The following is a 15,958-nucleotide window of genomic DNA, read 5'->3' as shown; positions in this document are numbered from 1 at the left end:
AGTTCTATTTCCAGTTTTTAAAGGAATCTCCACATTGTTCTCCATAGTGGCTGTACTAGTTTGCATTCCCACCAAGAGTGTAAGAGGGTTCCCTTTTCTCCACACCCTCTCCAGCATTTATTGCTTGTAGACTTTTGGATAGCAGCCATTCTGACTGGTGTGAAATGGTACCTCATTGTGGTTTTGACTTGCATTTCTCTGATAATGAGTGATGTTAGCTCTGCACATTTTAAAGTCTCATATTGTACTTTACTTTTTCGGGTAAGGTACATTGATTTCCACAAAACCTCAAACCATGTTTTATCCTTATGTAGTAATCTAATATGCACCTCTTCAGGTCTGTTAATTTCTAAAACTGGCCTTTAAAATCATCAATAACCTCCACAACATAAAATCTCTGATTTGTTTGCATGTGTGGAGGTTCAAGCCTTGGAGTTGTTTGTTTGTTTGTTTTTAATCTATGCTTGGCTAAATCCTGCCATCCTCAAGATGTTTTGCTTTTGTGCTTGATTTGCAAATAGAGACTATCACCTCTTGATAGTACAAAAAAAAATAAATTTGAGAATTTCATTTTTGAAAACCTTTGAGCACACTGCTGTGTTCACTTTCAGAGAGGAAAACGCCTCTCCATATTTTATTTCTCTCTGGATGTTTTTATTGAAGAATTAGATGCAAATCACCACAGGGTGAAAATAAAGGGAGAGATGCTGCTGAATAGAAACACTGTCCATTTTTCTGAACAGAAGTGGTGCAGCTCAAAAAAAAATCCTGGGCTGCCAACCCTGCTCTATCTATTCATGAGCTTTCTTGAAAGAAAGCCATGTATTCAACATTGTAAATTCATATTGGGCTCTTCCGTAAGGAGTCAGGATATATCAGGAAGAGGGTGGGGAGCAGGGAAGAGATGGAGACAGACAGACACATCTGTGGATTTCAGAGACATCAAAATGCTTAGAGTATTTGACTGTTTTTATTCTTAGAGCCTTTGGATTGTCTTCAGTGTAAAGTTTATTATTTATCTTAGATTCCAATTTTTCTCTCTCTTCCTACATGCTGTTATCACAGTTTCTTCTCTCATGATAGAAAGACACATAAATATACCATTCTTATTGAACAAACAGAAGTCCTGCCAATTAAAGTCCCTCTTCCAGTGTATTGTCCTCTTTTGTCTCATTAAAGAAGCATCTTCATGGTTGCTCTGAGGTAGTTGAAAAATAGAAGTGATATAATTGTTAACAGGTTCCAGTTTTATCTCTTGCTTCTCATTTACCTGAGGCTCATTTAAATGTAACTGTCAAATTGGAATTTTATGCACATGCAAATTGATGCTAAAGGACTTTCTCACTTTAGTGTGGTAATGAAGAATTTTGAATTCCCTTCCCCATAGGGATTAATTTGCCCATGCTTTTTAACAGAGGGTGCTTTTTGCCAAGTAGCTGAAGCATCCGTGTGTAGAGCAGAGTTCACTAATAAGATGCACCAAATTTACACAGTGCCTTCTGGTGAGCGCAGGGAGCTTAAAACCATTATTTCATCTTATTTTCATAGTGATTCTTAAGATACAAAGCTGGGGCATGTGGGGCTGAAAAACAGATCTCTCTCTGCTTTCAAATAGGAGTGTTCTAGAACCTTCTATAGGAAAAGGCAATGGCACCCCACTCCAGTACTCTTGCCTGGAAAATCCCATGGATGGAGGAGCCTGATGGGCTGCAGTCCATGGGGTTGCTAAGAGTCAGACACGACTGAGCAAGTTCATTTTCAATTTTCACTTTCATGCATTGGAGAAGGAAATGGCAACCCACTCCAGTGTTCTTGCCTGGAGAATCCCAGGGATGGCAGAGCCTGATGGTCTGCCGTCTATGGGGTCGCACAGAGTCGGACACGACGAAGCGACTTAGCAGCAGCAGCAGCAGCAGAACCTTCTATAAATCTCCAAGGCATATATAGCTTCTCTACCCAGGATATTCTTGGATTTTTTTTTTTTTTTTGAGAAAACATTCTTTCTGGGCTTCCCTGGAGGTCCAGTGGTTAAGACTCCTTGCTTCCAATGCAGGGAGCACAGGTTCAATCCCTGGCTAGGTAACTAAGATCCCCACATGCCACACATCACTGCCTAAATAAAGAAATAAAACAAAAAAATTTTCTAAAATTTGCTATCAGATTTTCCAGCTCCTCTCTAAGGTAAAACATTTTTTTTCTTAGAAAGCCGTTTACTTCCATTTTGTTTTTAAAAACAATACAGTTAAACATGTTCTATTGTTCAAATGTTTGTCCAGTCTGTGTTAAATCGTCTTTCCTAAAAATAGAATTCCTCTCTCTCCTTTTTGTGAGTTAACTTATTAACTAGGTACCAGTCATGCCTGTCTAAAAAGAGGGATAATATATTTGTAGGGTCCAATTAAATCTTTCCTGCTAGGTCCAGGAGTAATTTGTTTCCAGTCTCATAATGTTACCTTTAATATTTCGAGTCTCTAGAATTTTACTCTCAAGAATAGCTACAAGTCTTCTAAAAATGAAGAAGCAATTTATGTACAGTTGCTGCTAATATTTCTTTAGTGAATATTTTTCACACACGAGTGCATGCTGGCACTTGGATTACTTAAAATGTGGTTAGTGTCAAAAAGGCCAAGTGTTAAGTGAATAACCACTCATGTTAAGTAAATATTGCCATAAGTCAAATTGTAACAAGTACTCAACAAGAAATGCATAGGCTCTTTGATTCAGTGGAGTAACAGTAATGATTTTTATTAATATTTATGGAGTAGCTTCTGGGTAGAGAGCATTGTAAAATATGTGAAAAGGAATTGTGGCAGACTTTGGTGGTAAAAGAAACGAATCCACACAACTGTGTGCCCAGAAATCCCTAAAAATGGAGCCTCAGTCTGTCCAAAGAAGCTGATGGGTGGATCAAGCAGATTTCTGCGGTTTTGCAGCAAGGACAGGGGAAGTCATACAGCTAGCACTGCTGTCTGACTCTCACTCTTTGCTTAAAGACTCAGCAGCTTAGGCAAAAACGGCACTGTGGGTGAAGAATGGCATGGCATCTAAAGTGGAATGTACTAGAGCCTGCCCTCTGTTTTTAGTACTTTTTCTCTTGCTAAGCTTAGACTTAGGATGGGAGATCCAGTCAAGGAGTGACCCCAAACCAGTTCTACGAGTGGGAAGAGATTGAAAAAGGTAGAAAAACCTAACTGTGGGTCCAGTTGACAGACAGAAGAATGTGAAGGTCTCATAAAATCTCCCAGCCTGCCTTCTCACACCTCCCGCCACCCTCCCATTGCACAACCCGCCCCCCACCCCCGCCCATGCATATTCTTCACACAGCAGCCATAATTGTCTTAACATGCTTAGATCGCATCACTTCCTTCTAACTTTCTGCTGGTTTTCCCCTAAGCATAAAATCTTGATTCCTTTCTATGTTCTACAAGACCCTACAGGATCTGGCCTCTGATTGGTTCTCAGACATGATATGTTTTTCTAGTTTTCCCTCCATTCACTACACTTCTGCTCATTTCATCACTTTCTTCCATTTAGAAAGCCGTTGACACAAATCTATCCGTGGCATCTCCATTCTGTTCATTATGGCTTTAATTCAGATATCACTCTGGCTAAAAAGCAGTACCTCCAACCCATCCCCATCCCAGTCACCTCTACCATTTTATTCTCTTATGTCTTCTCTTTATTCTCTATTACTTATTAGTATGTGAAACTAATGTAAGTATTTGTAGTACTTACTTGTTTGTTTACTTGTGACCTCCTACCAAAATAAAAATATCTTAAAAGCAGGGTCTTTGTTGTTTTTGATCCTGGGACCAAATCGACTTTCTGTACTTTTTATTTTTAAGCCCTGGATTGGTGCTTTTTCTTTTCTTTCTTCTTTTTTTTTTTTGAAGTTTTTGTTTTGTATTGGGGGTATAGCTGATTAACAATGATGTGATAGTTTCAGTGAACAGGGAAGGGACTCAGCCATACGTATTCATGTGTCCATTCTCCCCCCAAGTCCCCTCCCATCCAGGCTGCCACATAACATTGAGCAGAGTTCCCTGTGCTATACAGTAGGTCTTTGTTGGTTATCCATTTTATTAATAAGTATATAGCAATGTGTACATTTTTCTTGACTGACTGAAGTGACTTCAGTGTCCCAACAGAAAAGATCAGTATTATACAAAACAGTATTACTCCATGTGCTTCATAAGATTCTAAGAGACAGAGTACATTTTTTTTCTGTCTGAGAGAAGCAAGGTCTCCTCATTTCTGGTGTTGAATCTCCAGCTCACCAAGCCTGGTGTGTATCCTAAAGACCATATCAGTCCTTTTAGATTAATGATTTGGAAGCAATAAATGAAAGAACTTCATCTGGTCTTCAGCTTCATCTCATTACAGATAATTGTAAGATACTTTTTCTCTTGGAGCTTTTTAGATACATGTCATCAAGAGCATCACAGTATGGCAATGTGATGTTGTAAGACATGATAGTTAGAGATCCTGTGTAAACGTGTCCTCTTGTTGTAGACTCATTAAGTTATTCAACAGACATTTATTTGAGCACCTCTTTTGTTCCCGGTGGGCTTCCCGGATGGCCCTGGTGGTAAAGAAGCCACCTGCCAGTGCAGGAAGACATAAGAGATGCAGGTTTGATCCCTTGGTTGGAAAGATCCCCTGGAGAAGGAAATAGCAATCCACTCCAGTTTTCTTGCCTGGAGAATCCCATGGACAGAGGAGCCTGGCAGGCTGTCATCCACAGGGTCGCAAAAAAAAGTCAGACACAATTGAAGCAACTTAGCATGGACTGTTCCAAGTGTTAGTGACGCTTCTTTGGAAACGAGCTTGCATCTCTGCCATCATGGAGCTTGCATTCCGGTTGGGGAGAAAGAAAATAAAGAAGGTATTATAACTACATAAAGTGTATAGTAGAGATATTAGAGAGCGTTAAGTACTAAGGAGAGAAAATAGAGAAAGGATGGGATGTAATATGTGGTGGGGGAGTGGGGCGGTGTGGGGAATGGGGAAGGTTTGCCATGTTAGACTGGATGGTCAAAGAAAGTGAAAGAAAGTGAAGTCACTCAGTCATGTCTGACTCTTTGCGACCCCATGGACTGTAGCCCACCAGGCTTCTCCATCCATGGAATTTTCCAGGCACGAGTACTGGAGTGGGTTGCCATTTCCTTCTCCAGGGGATCTTCCCGACCCAGGGATTGAGCTTGGGTCTCCCAAAGAAGGCCTCTCTAAGAAATGACCTTTGAGAAAATATCTGATACTGTTGAGGGAGCAAATCAAGTGGAAATCTGGGGAAAGACTCATTCACTTACAGGGGCTAACATGCAAAGGCCTTGAATTGGGAGCATCCCTAGCTTGTTGGAAGAATGTTGAGGAGACAAAGGCACAAAACAGAAAGAAAGAGAAAAGTAGGACAATTGTAAGGTGGGGGAAGGGTGGTGGTTGAAAGGATGATTTTGTAAGTCTATGGATTGTAATAAAGACATGGTGAAGACTTTGCCTTTTCCACTGAGTGAAATTGAAAGCATTGGACAGCTTTGAACAAAGGCATGATGTGACCTGACTTACATTTTCAATGATTGCCTTTGCTGCTGGGTTGTTTCCCATGGACAAAAGTAGAAGGACCTGTTTGCATGCGTGCGTGCGCTCAGTTGTGTCCAACTCTTTGTAACCCCATGGACTGTAGCCCTCCAGGCTCCTCTGTCCATGGGATTCTCCAGGCAAGAATACTGGAGGGGATTACCATTTCCTAGTCCAGGGGATCTTCCTCATCCAGGGATTGAACCCACATCTCTTGAGTCTCCTGCATTGGCAGGGGGATTCTTTTACCCCTGACTGACCTGGGAAGCCCAGAGGACCTGTTAGGAGGTTATTGTAATAATACAGGCAAGAAATACTAATGGCTTGGTGCATGATGGTAGAATGGAGGTATTGGGTATTTGTAGGGTTCTGAATAGCAATGTATTTTGAAGATAATGCTGACTAAATTTGCTCATGAACTGAGACAGGATGTGAGACAAAGGATAACTCCAAAGTCTTTGGTTTGAACAACTGGAAGAGTTTAGACAACTTTATTGAGGAAAATTTGGAGCTTCAATGTGGACCTGATTGTTGCTAGATACCCATTAGGCATTCTTTGGGGTGATAGTGAATGGCAGTTATGGATATGAGCCTATAAAGCAATGGGGTGGGGAGATCTTGAATGGAAATAGAAATTTGAGAGTAATCAGTTCGTACATGCTATTTAAAGCCATAAGACTGAATGAGATTACCTACAAAGTGAGGGTAGTTGAAAAATGAACAGGTCCAATGACTGAGCTCCAGAGCACACCAACTTCATATGGAAATAGCAGTGGAAAATGAGGAAAAAGTACTCAGGAAGGCAGGAAGAAAGCCAGAACAAGAGTAAGTCTCAAGCAAAGAAAGTGTTTGGATAAGTGTGAGTGATGGCTAAGTGTGAGTGATGAGCTGTGGCAAATGCGGATAGCAGTGAGGTTAACCGGGGCAATGTCATGGAGTGGAGAGGGTGAAATCTGACTGAAGTGTGCCTAGGAGAAAATGGGTAGTGTCAACTGAAGCAAAACACACAACCTAAAAGTTGCAAGTTAGGTTTTATTCAAAGACCTTACTGAGGACGATAGCCTGGGAAGTAGCCTCTCAGCTATCTCTGAGAAATTGCTCCGGAGAGGTAAGGGAGAGCTGGGACATATAGGAGTTTTTGCTTAAGAAAAAAGCATGTAGTAGGACATCAGAAGATTACTGCTGAAACAGGGTGGGGCAATCTAGGGGTAGAGGAGTAAGAATTTACCTACAAACTATTAGGTATTAGGTAAAGAACAAGCTACAAAGATATATTGTACAACATAGGAAATATAGCCAACTTTGTAATAACTATAAATGGAGTACAACCTTTCAAAATTGTCAACCACTGTATTGTACATCTGTAACATATAATACTGTACAGCAACTATACTTCAATGTAAAAAAGAGAGAAAAAACATTTATGGCTAATCACAAAGACATCACAAGTCAACGATTTTACTGCTTTTCTATATATGAGAAGAAGCAAGAGTCTGGGCATCTTCTTGAAATTATTATTTTGGTATATATCTCAACTATCTAGTGCCAATATTATGTTTTTCTCCACCCCAAATTCCTTGCCAGGTGGCTACAGTGGCTGATGGCTTCAGTGCAGGCAACATTCAGTGTTTACTGGCATCAGTTCAGTTCAGTTGCTCAGTCGTGTCCGACTCTTTGCAACCCCATGAACTGCAGCATGCCAGGCCCCCCTGTCTATCACCAACTCCTGGAGTCCACCCAAACCCATGTCCATTAAGCCGGTGATGCCATCCAACCATCTCATCTTCTGTCATCCCCTTCTCCTCCTGCCCTCAATCTTTCCCAGTATCAGGGTCTTTTCAAATGAGTCAGCTCTTTGCATCAGGTGGCCAAAGTATTGGAGTTTCAGCTTCAACATCAGTCCTTCCAATGAACACCCAGGACTCATCTCCTTTAGGATAGACTGGTTGGACCTTGCAGTCCAAGGGACTCTCAAGAGTCTTCTCCAGCACCACAGTTCAAAAGCATCAATTCTTCGGCACTCAGCTTTCTTTATAGTCCAACTCTCACATCCATACATGACCACAGGAAAAACCATAGCCTTGACTAGACAGACCTTTGTTGACAAAGTGATGTCTACCTGCTTTTTAATATGTTATCTAGGTTGGTCATAACTTTCCTTCCAAGGAGTAAGCGTCTTTTAATTTCATGACTGCAATCACCATCTGCAGTGATTTTGGAGCCCAGAAAAATAAAGTCAGCCACCGTTTCCCCTGTTTCCCCATCTATTTGCCATGAAGTGATGGGACCAGATGCCATGATCTTAGTTTTCTGAATGTTGAACTTTAAGCCAACTTTTTCACTCTTCTCTTTCACTTTCATCAAGAGGCTTTTTAGTTCTTCTTCACTTTCTGCCACAAGGGTGGTGCCATCTGCATATCTGAGGTTATTGATATTTCTCACAGCAATCTGGATTCCATCTTGTGCTTCTTCCAGCCCAGGGTTTCTCATGATGTACTCTGCATATAAGTTAAATAAGCAGGGTGACAATATACAGCCTTGACGTACTCCTTTTCCTATTTGGAACCAGTCTGTTGTTCCATGTCCAGTTCTAACTGTTGCTTCCTGACCTGCATACAGGTTTCTCAAGAGGCAGGTCAGGTGGTCTGGTATTCCCGTCTCTTTCAGAATTGTCCACAGTTTATTATGATTCACACAGTCAAAGGCTTTGGCATGGTCAGTAAAGCAGACATAGATGTTTTTCTGGAACTCTCTCGCTTTTTCCATGATCCAGAGAATGTTGGCAATTTGATCTCTGGTTCCTCTGCCTTTTCTAAACCCAGCTTGAACATCTGGAAGTTTGCGGTTCACGTATTGCTGAAGCCTGGCTTGGAGAATTTTGAGCATTACTTTACTAGCGTGTGAGATGAGTGCAGTTGTGTGGTAGTTTGAGCATTCTTTGGCATTAGCAGGCAGCAATTTTTTTATCTGCAGTCGATACAGTGATTAGGTTACTCTTTCAAGTTTTCTTCCAATGAGAAGAGAGAACTGGAGTGAGAGTTGGAGAAAAGTTCAGGTGAAGGGAGAGTGCTTTGTGGTTGCAAGAATTTCATTTTTTCCACACTAATCTGAATACACCAGCAGAGAAAATTCAGGAGAGGTGAGATTTTAAGGAGCATGTTTGAATAAAGAATGTCTACAAGATCAAGTACACAGTAGAGGAGCTCTCCTCAACTGGAAGCAAAAGCAATGCATTCATGGCACAGGAGAGAAGGGAAACACACAGATGTGGGTACATAGGCAGGTACATAGGAGAAGGAAATGGCAACCCACTCCAGTATCTTGCCTGAAACATCTCATGGACAGAGGAAGCCTGGCAGGCTACAGTCCTTGGGGTTGCAAAGAGTCAGCCATGACTTAGCTCCTGAACTTTCGTGTAGCATTATGCTGGTGAAAAATTGTAGGAGTTCCCTTTTCTGCTCCAATTTTCTTCGTGAAATAGGAAGCCAGGCTATCATTTGGGAGTGAGGATGGAGAGGCGGTTCTGAAAGTTTGAGGAGAGAAGACAAAGAATGAATTTTGAGTCTAAAAGGGTGTGGCAATGAGTGGAAAAACAGGGAGACCTAGACTGACTGCTGGAGACACTAAAGCCCCCTCCCGGGAAAGTAGTGGGCATGGATTTAATGTGAGATACACACGTGTGTGTGTGTGTGTGTGTGTGGGCACAGTGAGTATTTCTCTCTGATTACTTACAGCTACACCATTGCAGGCAGGAAGCAGGCAACAGAATGGGTTGACAGATAACATGACATGCTAATAGTGTATCAGATCAGTAATATTCCTCTGTGCTTTTCTCATTTCTCAGGTGGTTAAATGGTTTTAATTGGGAGGGACTGAAAGCACGAAATCTTCCATCACCTTTACAAAGAGAGGTATGGTAGCTGATATTACTCTCTTGATTTTTTTCTAGGTGTTTTTGTAAACAGAGTTTAAGTGTGTGATCATGTGTGCAAACTCAAGTGTATGTATATAATAGATCTTAAAAATTTTAAGTTTTTAAATTTAAGTTAAAATGTCATTGCAGTTGTGATTCTATGCAAATATGATTCTATTACCTGTTCAATGGACCTTAGCTCAACTCTTAGGAATGCATTACATGTGAATCTAAGTAATGAAGGAGACCAGGTTGGATCCCTGGGTCAGGAAGATCTCCTGGAGAAAGGAATGGCTACTCACTCCAATATTCTTGCCTGGAGAATTCCATGAACAGAGGAGGCTGGTGGGCTGTATAGTCCATGGAGTCAAAAAGAGTCAGACACGACTGAGTGACTAACACTTTCATTTCTAAGTCTCAGTGTGGGTCAGGCTGAAAGATGGTTCTAGAAATATAATATGAACCTATATGCAATTTAAAATCTTCCAGTAGCCATATTTAAAAGGGTTAAAAGAAATAGGTGAAATTAGTTTTAATTATTTTACTACATTAAGGATTATTATTTCCACATGTGAAAATGAAAGTGAAACTCTCTCAGTCGTGTCTGACTCTCTGTGACCCCATACAGTCCATGGAATTCTCCAGGCTAGAATACTAGAGTGGGTAGCCATTCCTGTATCCAGGGGATCTTCCCAACTCAGGGATCGAACCCAGGTGTCCCGCATTGCAGACGAATCCTTTACCAGCTGAGCCACCAGGGAAGCCCTTGGTAGCACCAGGGAAGCCCTTACACGTTACATTTCAAATTGTAACCAACACAAAATATTAATGAGATCTTTCTAAATTTTCAAAAATCTCAAGTGGATTTTCCACTTCTCATCACATCTTAATTCCGACTAGCTACATTTCCAGTGCTCAGTCCCTGAGTGTTACTTTTTGGACAGAAATAATTATCTTAAAAATAATTTTAAAATACAGACAGAAATATTATATCATTCATTTTTCTCTCTGAATGCCTATCTCCATATTTCCGTTAGATGTTCCCTATAAAATTTTATCCTAATATAAAAGATTTTTATGCTGGAAAGCCTTCTATTGCTCATCCTTTAAAAACTTTAAATTTTAATTTTTTTTTAATTAAAAACTTTTGTGACAGTAAAGATTTTGTTGGCAGCACAGATATTTCTTCTGAATTCAGTTATAATTACATTTTTGTAAGATGCAGTATCAAACAACATAAATACATTATAAATTTTAAAGTAATTATTAAGCAAAATGCTTTGAAAAGAAATTATTTAATGTACTTGAGGATAAATATTATTTATTAATAAGTGGAACCAGATTCCACATCAGTTCTATTTCTCTTAAAAATTATTTTTATATATTGGGTTGGTCAAAAAGTTCATTCAGGTTTTTCCATACCATCTTCCAGAAAAACCCAAATGAACTTTTTGGCCAGTCCGATAGATGAACGTGCTAAGAGTTGTGTTCACGTAAATAAGTAAATGAGAGTGGAGGGTTTTGTAATAAAATGTCACTTTGAACACCTGAGTAGTCTCCTTGTCTCTCCAAAACTCATTATGATGGATTCTAAATAGTATTTTCAATTATCTACCAGCTGATAATTCAATTAGATACTAATGAAAATTGAAGACTAAAAATTGGAAACCACTTGATTTACAGAGTAACTGAACACCAGAGTCATTTCATTCTTTCAACAAAGTCATTCAAAACAAACATTTTGAATTTTCCCATTGTTTGAACTTCTGGAGACTTTATATGGGTCAATTAGCCATATAAAATTTCGATTGATGAGAAATATACAAAGTGGAAGAAGGATTCTGACCCATTTTTAAAGAAAAAGTATTTCCTTTTAAAATGTTTTCCAGTTTGAAAAATAGATATCATTTTTTTTCACCTTTTCTTTCAGAAATAACTTCTCAGGCCAGGTAGCTCCTATCAAAGGTAATTCTGGAATCCAATCCATTTGTTCTAAAGGGGAGATCTCAATGAGGTTGAGAGTGTGATTCAAAACTGATAACTGGTCATCTTTTCCTTATGCGTACCTTACAAGTGGCTGCAGTATAAAATCAGTGTTCAGATACAGGGAGCATTCCCATGTGTTCTAGCATGCTTTGTCAACATTATCCTCACCTTTGGTTTCATCTTTTCTCTACTAGCTCAGTGGACCCACAGATCACAGCTACTTTGACAAGTATCCTCCTGAAAGGGGGGTGCCTCCAGATGAGCTGTCAGGCTGGGACAAAGACTTCTGAGAGAAGGGAAGACGATCACTGCCTACAGAATCAAGAGGACTAGAAGTCCTAGTAATCCAACACTGATCATTTCTCTTTGGAGTTTGACACTATCTTTTGGAAGACCATTAGAGAAACGAATCCCTGCCCATGATCTGGCGGGGTGGGGGGGTGGTCGAGAGTGGGTGCAGAGGTGGTTTTGAATTATAACGTCTCATTTAGATGCTGTGAATTATTCATGTGTTCCATTCCTTGCTTTTCTCAAATGTTGAAGGCTGTCTTAGTCCCCTCTTCAAAGTCAGAACCATTTTTGTTAAAGGGACATTATCTTCTCTGCAATCTATTGCTCCGTCCTTATCATTCTTGTCTTGTTTAAGTCCTAGTAAGGTATAAAAAATGTCTTGTCCTTGAGCAACTAAGTCATTCAAATAGAAGGAAGAACAAGGGTTAATTTTGGAAAATTTCCCTTTCCCAACAATCTCACGTAAGCATCATGGCATCTTGAAATTGCGGTTTGCAGGAAACTTGTTAGTCAATAGAAATTCTTGATTTTTACCTGCATTCAACCTAGAAATAAATTAATATGCTTCTGAAAGTAGTCTGGGGAAAGGCAAATTTGAATATTAGTCCTTGGTACCACTTCCTAACATAAATGAGTTAATTCTTCCTTCCAGGTAATTATATTATATTGGAGAACTTAGAAAAAATAAACAAAGCAAAAAATATTTTTTATTTTCCCGTGACCAGCTGTGGTACCTCAGAGACTTTGCAGAAGTCTTGTGAGAGGTGGTTGTAACGTGTGGTTAATTGAGGGGCCTTTGGAAAAGTTTTATCTTACATATTAAATATTTTCACAATCAACTTAGAAAATATGCAGAAACTAGATTGTGAAGGCTTTTACTTCCCCTTACCTGTGGAGGAGAAAAACTTCCAAAAGGTCAAAATGTTGACTCTTTGAGACTCTGAGATATTTTGGCCAGTTCTGTGACTGTTGCTATTAATAAACCAAGAGTATAGAATAAACACAGTTAATTTTTAATGAAAATCCCATTGGCAAATATTGATGCAAACCAAAATCACTGTTGCATTAATAATTTTTAAAAAAGATGTATGAGTCATGGGACTATTTATAATTTTAGATATGTAAGGCAGGCCAGCCGCTCGAGAAGTAATGCCCAGTAACAAGGACACCCGACATCAAGTCCCCTCCTGTCTCCTCTGTAGTCTTCCAAATGATGGGTAGATTTGTTTCAATAGTGTTGGATGCCAGTGCCTAAGAACTTTGCTAGTAGAATGTTTTTATGTGTCAATCATGATTATTCTCCCACCCTCCTTTCCAAATGGATAGGAAGCCGACTTTCTACCTTTCTGATCTAGCAGAGTAAAAATGACGTTTCTTCTGCATTAAAAAGTTCCATTAATGAAGCTTCTGCATTGTTCAAGCTCCTGGTTATATTTCCATATGCTGATGTTCTATAGGAAAAGCAACCTCTACCCACACTCCACCCATATTTTCAGCATTCAGAGAATCAGTTATCTGCTTTCTGAAGTGTTAAAACAGATGAGTGAGGCCCCACCCAAGAAGGTGCATCCTTAACAAATTATATTTCCACATTTAGAATCTTTTTGCTGAACCAAAGAATTTTTGTTTCCTGGAGTAGTATTTTTAAAGTTGTACATAGATGAAGCATTTTTAATAGGATTGACGTAACCCGCTTAATGAATTTCTAAGATTTTTTAAAGAGTTTTATTTGCATTTGGTTTGTAAGCGCTGTATGTTTTTCCATGTATATATTTTTCAATTACCCACCTATAAATGTAGGAAATTTATGTATTAGGTTAATATTAGAACTGTACAGTTATACTAGCAATAGTATTCTCAAAGGTGATCAGTAGTTGTAATTCAAAAACAGCTTACAAATATACAAATAAAAACCAACTTAGAGTACTACAAGTTTACTTTGGCTATGACTGGCCATGCCATTATATAATCTCCACATGTGGTTTTATTGGGTTTCCTTTAGAGTACTTTATAAAGATGAAGAAATGAGAGACCTAACCATAATATAAACCCAGTTCTATTCTGTAGCTGGATGACCTTGGGAAAATGACTTCACTTTTTTGAGTACTAGCTTTCTCACCTGTAGAAAAAGGCACACTAAAATAATACGTACGTTAGGGGCTTGTTTTGGGGAGTAAGTTGATAGAGAGTCCTTTACCAATTTCAACGAAATAATCAATGCTGCATAGATGGAAAGTACTGTTACTATCTGTTAGAATTAAAGGGGCCTTAATAACCATTTAATCCTGAACTCTGTGTATCATTGGTATCTGTATGCCAACCATATTAAATATAATGTCAATCTTTTCTTTTTGTTTTAAATCATGAAGTAAAGATAGTTAAGCTTTAGTGCATATGAAGAGTTAATCCTCACAAAAATGAAGTGCTTATTAAGAGCTCACTGCTCACCTAAGTTTCTAAATTCTAACTTTTTATAAATTAGATATGTAGGTATTCTTATAAAATACAGAAAATTATTCCCCTATATACATATCCTTCATATTCCTAATCATTAAATCATTCCTAATCTGTCTTTTCTGGGTACAAAGTTGATTTTTCATTCTTGAGCCTCTTCTCTGTGGTGTCAGCTTTTCACAATGGTAATTTCCTATTTTCTCTAAATATCAAAATGTCTGGGGTGAGGAGAATGTTGTGATGACAAGGAAAAGATTTGGAGTAAAATACTATGGGTTTGAATTCCTGCTCTTCCTAGATATGTGTGACCTTGAATAACAAACCACATATTTATTCATCTATAACTTAGAGGTGGTATATGTAAAGTTTTAGAATATTGGGCCAGAATATTATTTCTTGTAGGTCATTGATAATAACCATTTGGAAATAAATATATACATATATATCTTTTGGTATAATAATAAACTCTTATTTTTTATTGCCAAGTATTATACTAGGAGTATTTACATCATTATTTCATTCACACAAGATTCTAAAATAATTATAAAAACACTGATTATTAACTGCCTTGAAAGCTAAATATTGGCCTCAAATATGCCTTTCATTTTCAATTTAGCTGTGATGGTTTTTCATGGCTTAGTTCCAGTTGCTATAACAATATAACAAATTCACCCACAACTTCTTAGTTGAGCTTCCCTGGTGGCTCAGACAGTAAAGAATCCACCTGCAATGTGGGAGACCTGTGTTCAGTCCCTGGGTTGGGAAGATCCCCTGGAGAAGGGAATGGCCACCCACTCCAGAATTCTGGTCTGGAGAATTCCATGGACAGAGGAGCCTGGCAGGCTATACAGTCTATGGGGTCTCAAAGAGTTGGACACGACTGAGTGACTTCCACTCACTCACCTCTTAGTTGCTTGGATTCTTCTTCTAGATTCGGTGGATCAGGCATTTGGACAGCACATGACAAAGATGACTTGTCTCTGCACCACAGTATCTGGGACATCAGATGGAAAGATTCAAAGACTAGGGTGACTCAGTGGCTGAGAGCTATAATTACCTGAAGCCTTGTTCACTCATGTATCTGGAGCCCAGCCTGGGACTTCTCGAAGACTAGGACTGCTGTCCAGCGTGCTTACACACATCCTCAATGTGGTTTGAATTCCTCACGTTATGACGTCATTAGAGTAGTCAGACTCCTTTTGTGTGCCTTTGAGAGCAAGAGTTCCAGTCAACAAAGAGAAGCAGCACTAAACTTTATGAACCAGCATTGGAGTCACACCTCATCACTTCTGCCATATTCTACGGGTGGAAGCACAAGCCCACCTGATTTGTGGGGAGGGAACAGAGGCTCCGTTTCTTAATGAGAGTTTCAAAGAATTTGCAAGAAAGTTTTAAAACCACCACAACCCACTGTCTGGCCACAGGCTACTTATATTACTACCTTGTGCAAAATAAATGCATTCCCTCTCAAGAGCCTCTGTAAAAAGATCATCTCATGATATCAGACTCAAACCCAAGGTCTGGGATCTTGTCATCTAAGTTCCATTCAGGTGTGGATGAAGACACCTCAGATGTGATTCCCTGGATATATTCTTTTAGGTCAAAACGCCTGTGACCTAAGTTAACAAGACATCTATTCTCACACTCACAGCACTGAATGGTGAGACAACCAAAGGATAACCACGACAGATCCTTGCATTCCAAGAGTGAGAAAATTAGAGGCACAAAGCCTTCCAT

General features: G+C 39.3%; 1 protein-coding gene across 1 annotated transcript in view; it reads left to right on the top strand.

The window, feature by feature from the left end:
• Nucleotides 1-14,656, top strand: part of PRKG2 (protein kinase cGMP-dependent 2) — a 125,372-nt gene extending 110,716 nt beyond the window's left edge. The window contains exons 18-19 of the mRNA XM_070791654.1: nucleotides 9,422-9,488; nucleotides 11,671-14,656. Of these exons, the coding sequence (XP_070647755.1) occupies nucleotides 9,422-9,488; nucleotides 11,671-11,766 (163 nt within the window). The 3' untranslated portion in view covers nucleotides 11,767-14,656. The remainder of the gene's footprint in view (nucleotides 1-9,421; nucleotides 9,489-11,670) is intronic.
• The last annotated feature ends 1,302 nt before the right edge of the window (nucleotides 14,657-15,958 follow it).

The sequence above is a fragment of the Bos indicus genome, chromosome 6, assembly GCF_029378745.1.
Source record: "Bos indicus isolate NIAB-ARS_2022 breed Sahiwal x Tharparkar chromosome 6, NIAB-ARS_B.indTharparkar_mat_pri_1.0, whole genome shotgun sequence".
In the NCBI taxonomy this organism is placed as follows: Eukaryota; Metazoa; Chordata; class Mammalia; order Artiodactyla; family Bovidae; genus Bos; species Bos indicus.
The sequence above is the reverse complement of the archived record's forward strand: the minus strand, read 5'-3'. Positions and strand labels throughout refer to the sequence as shown.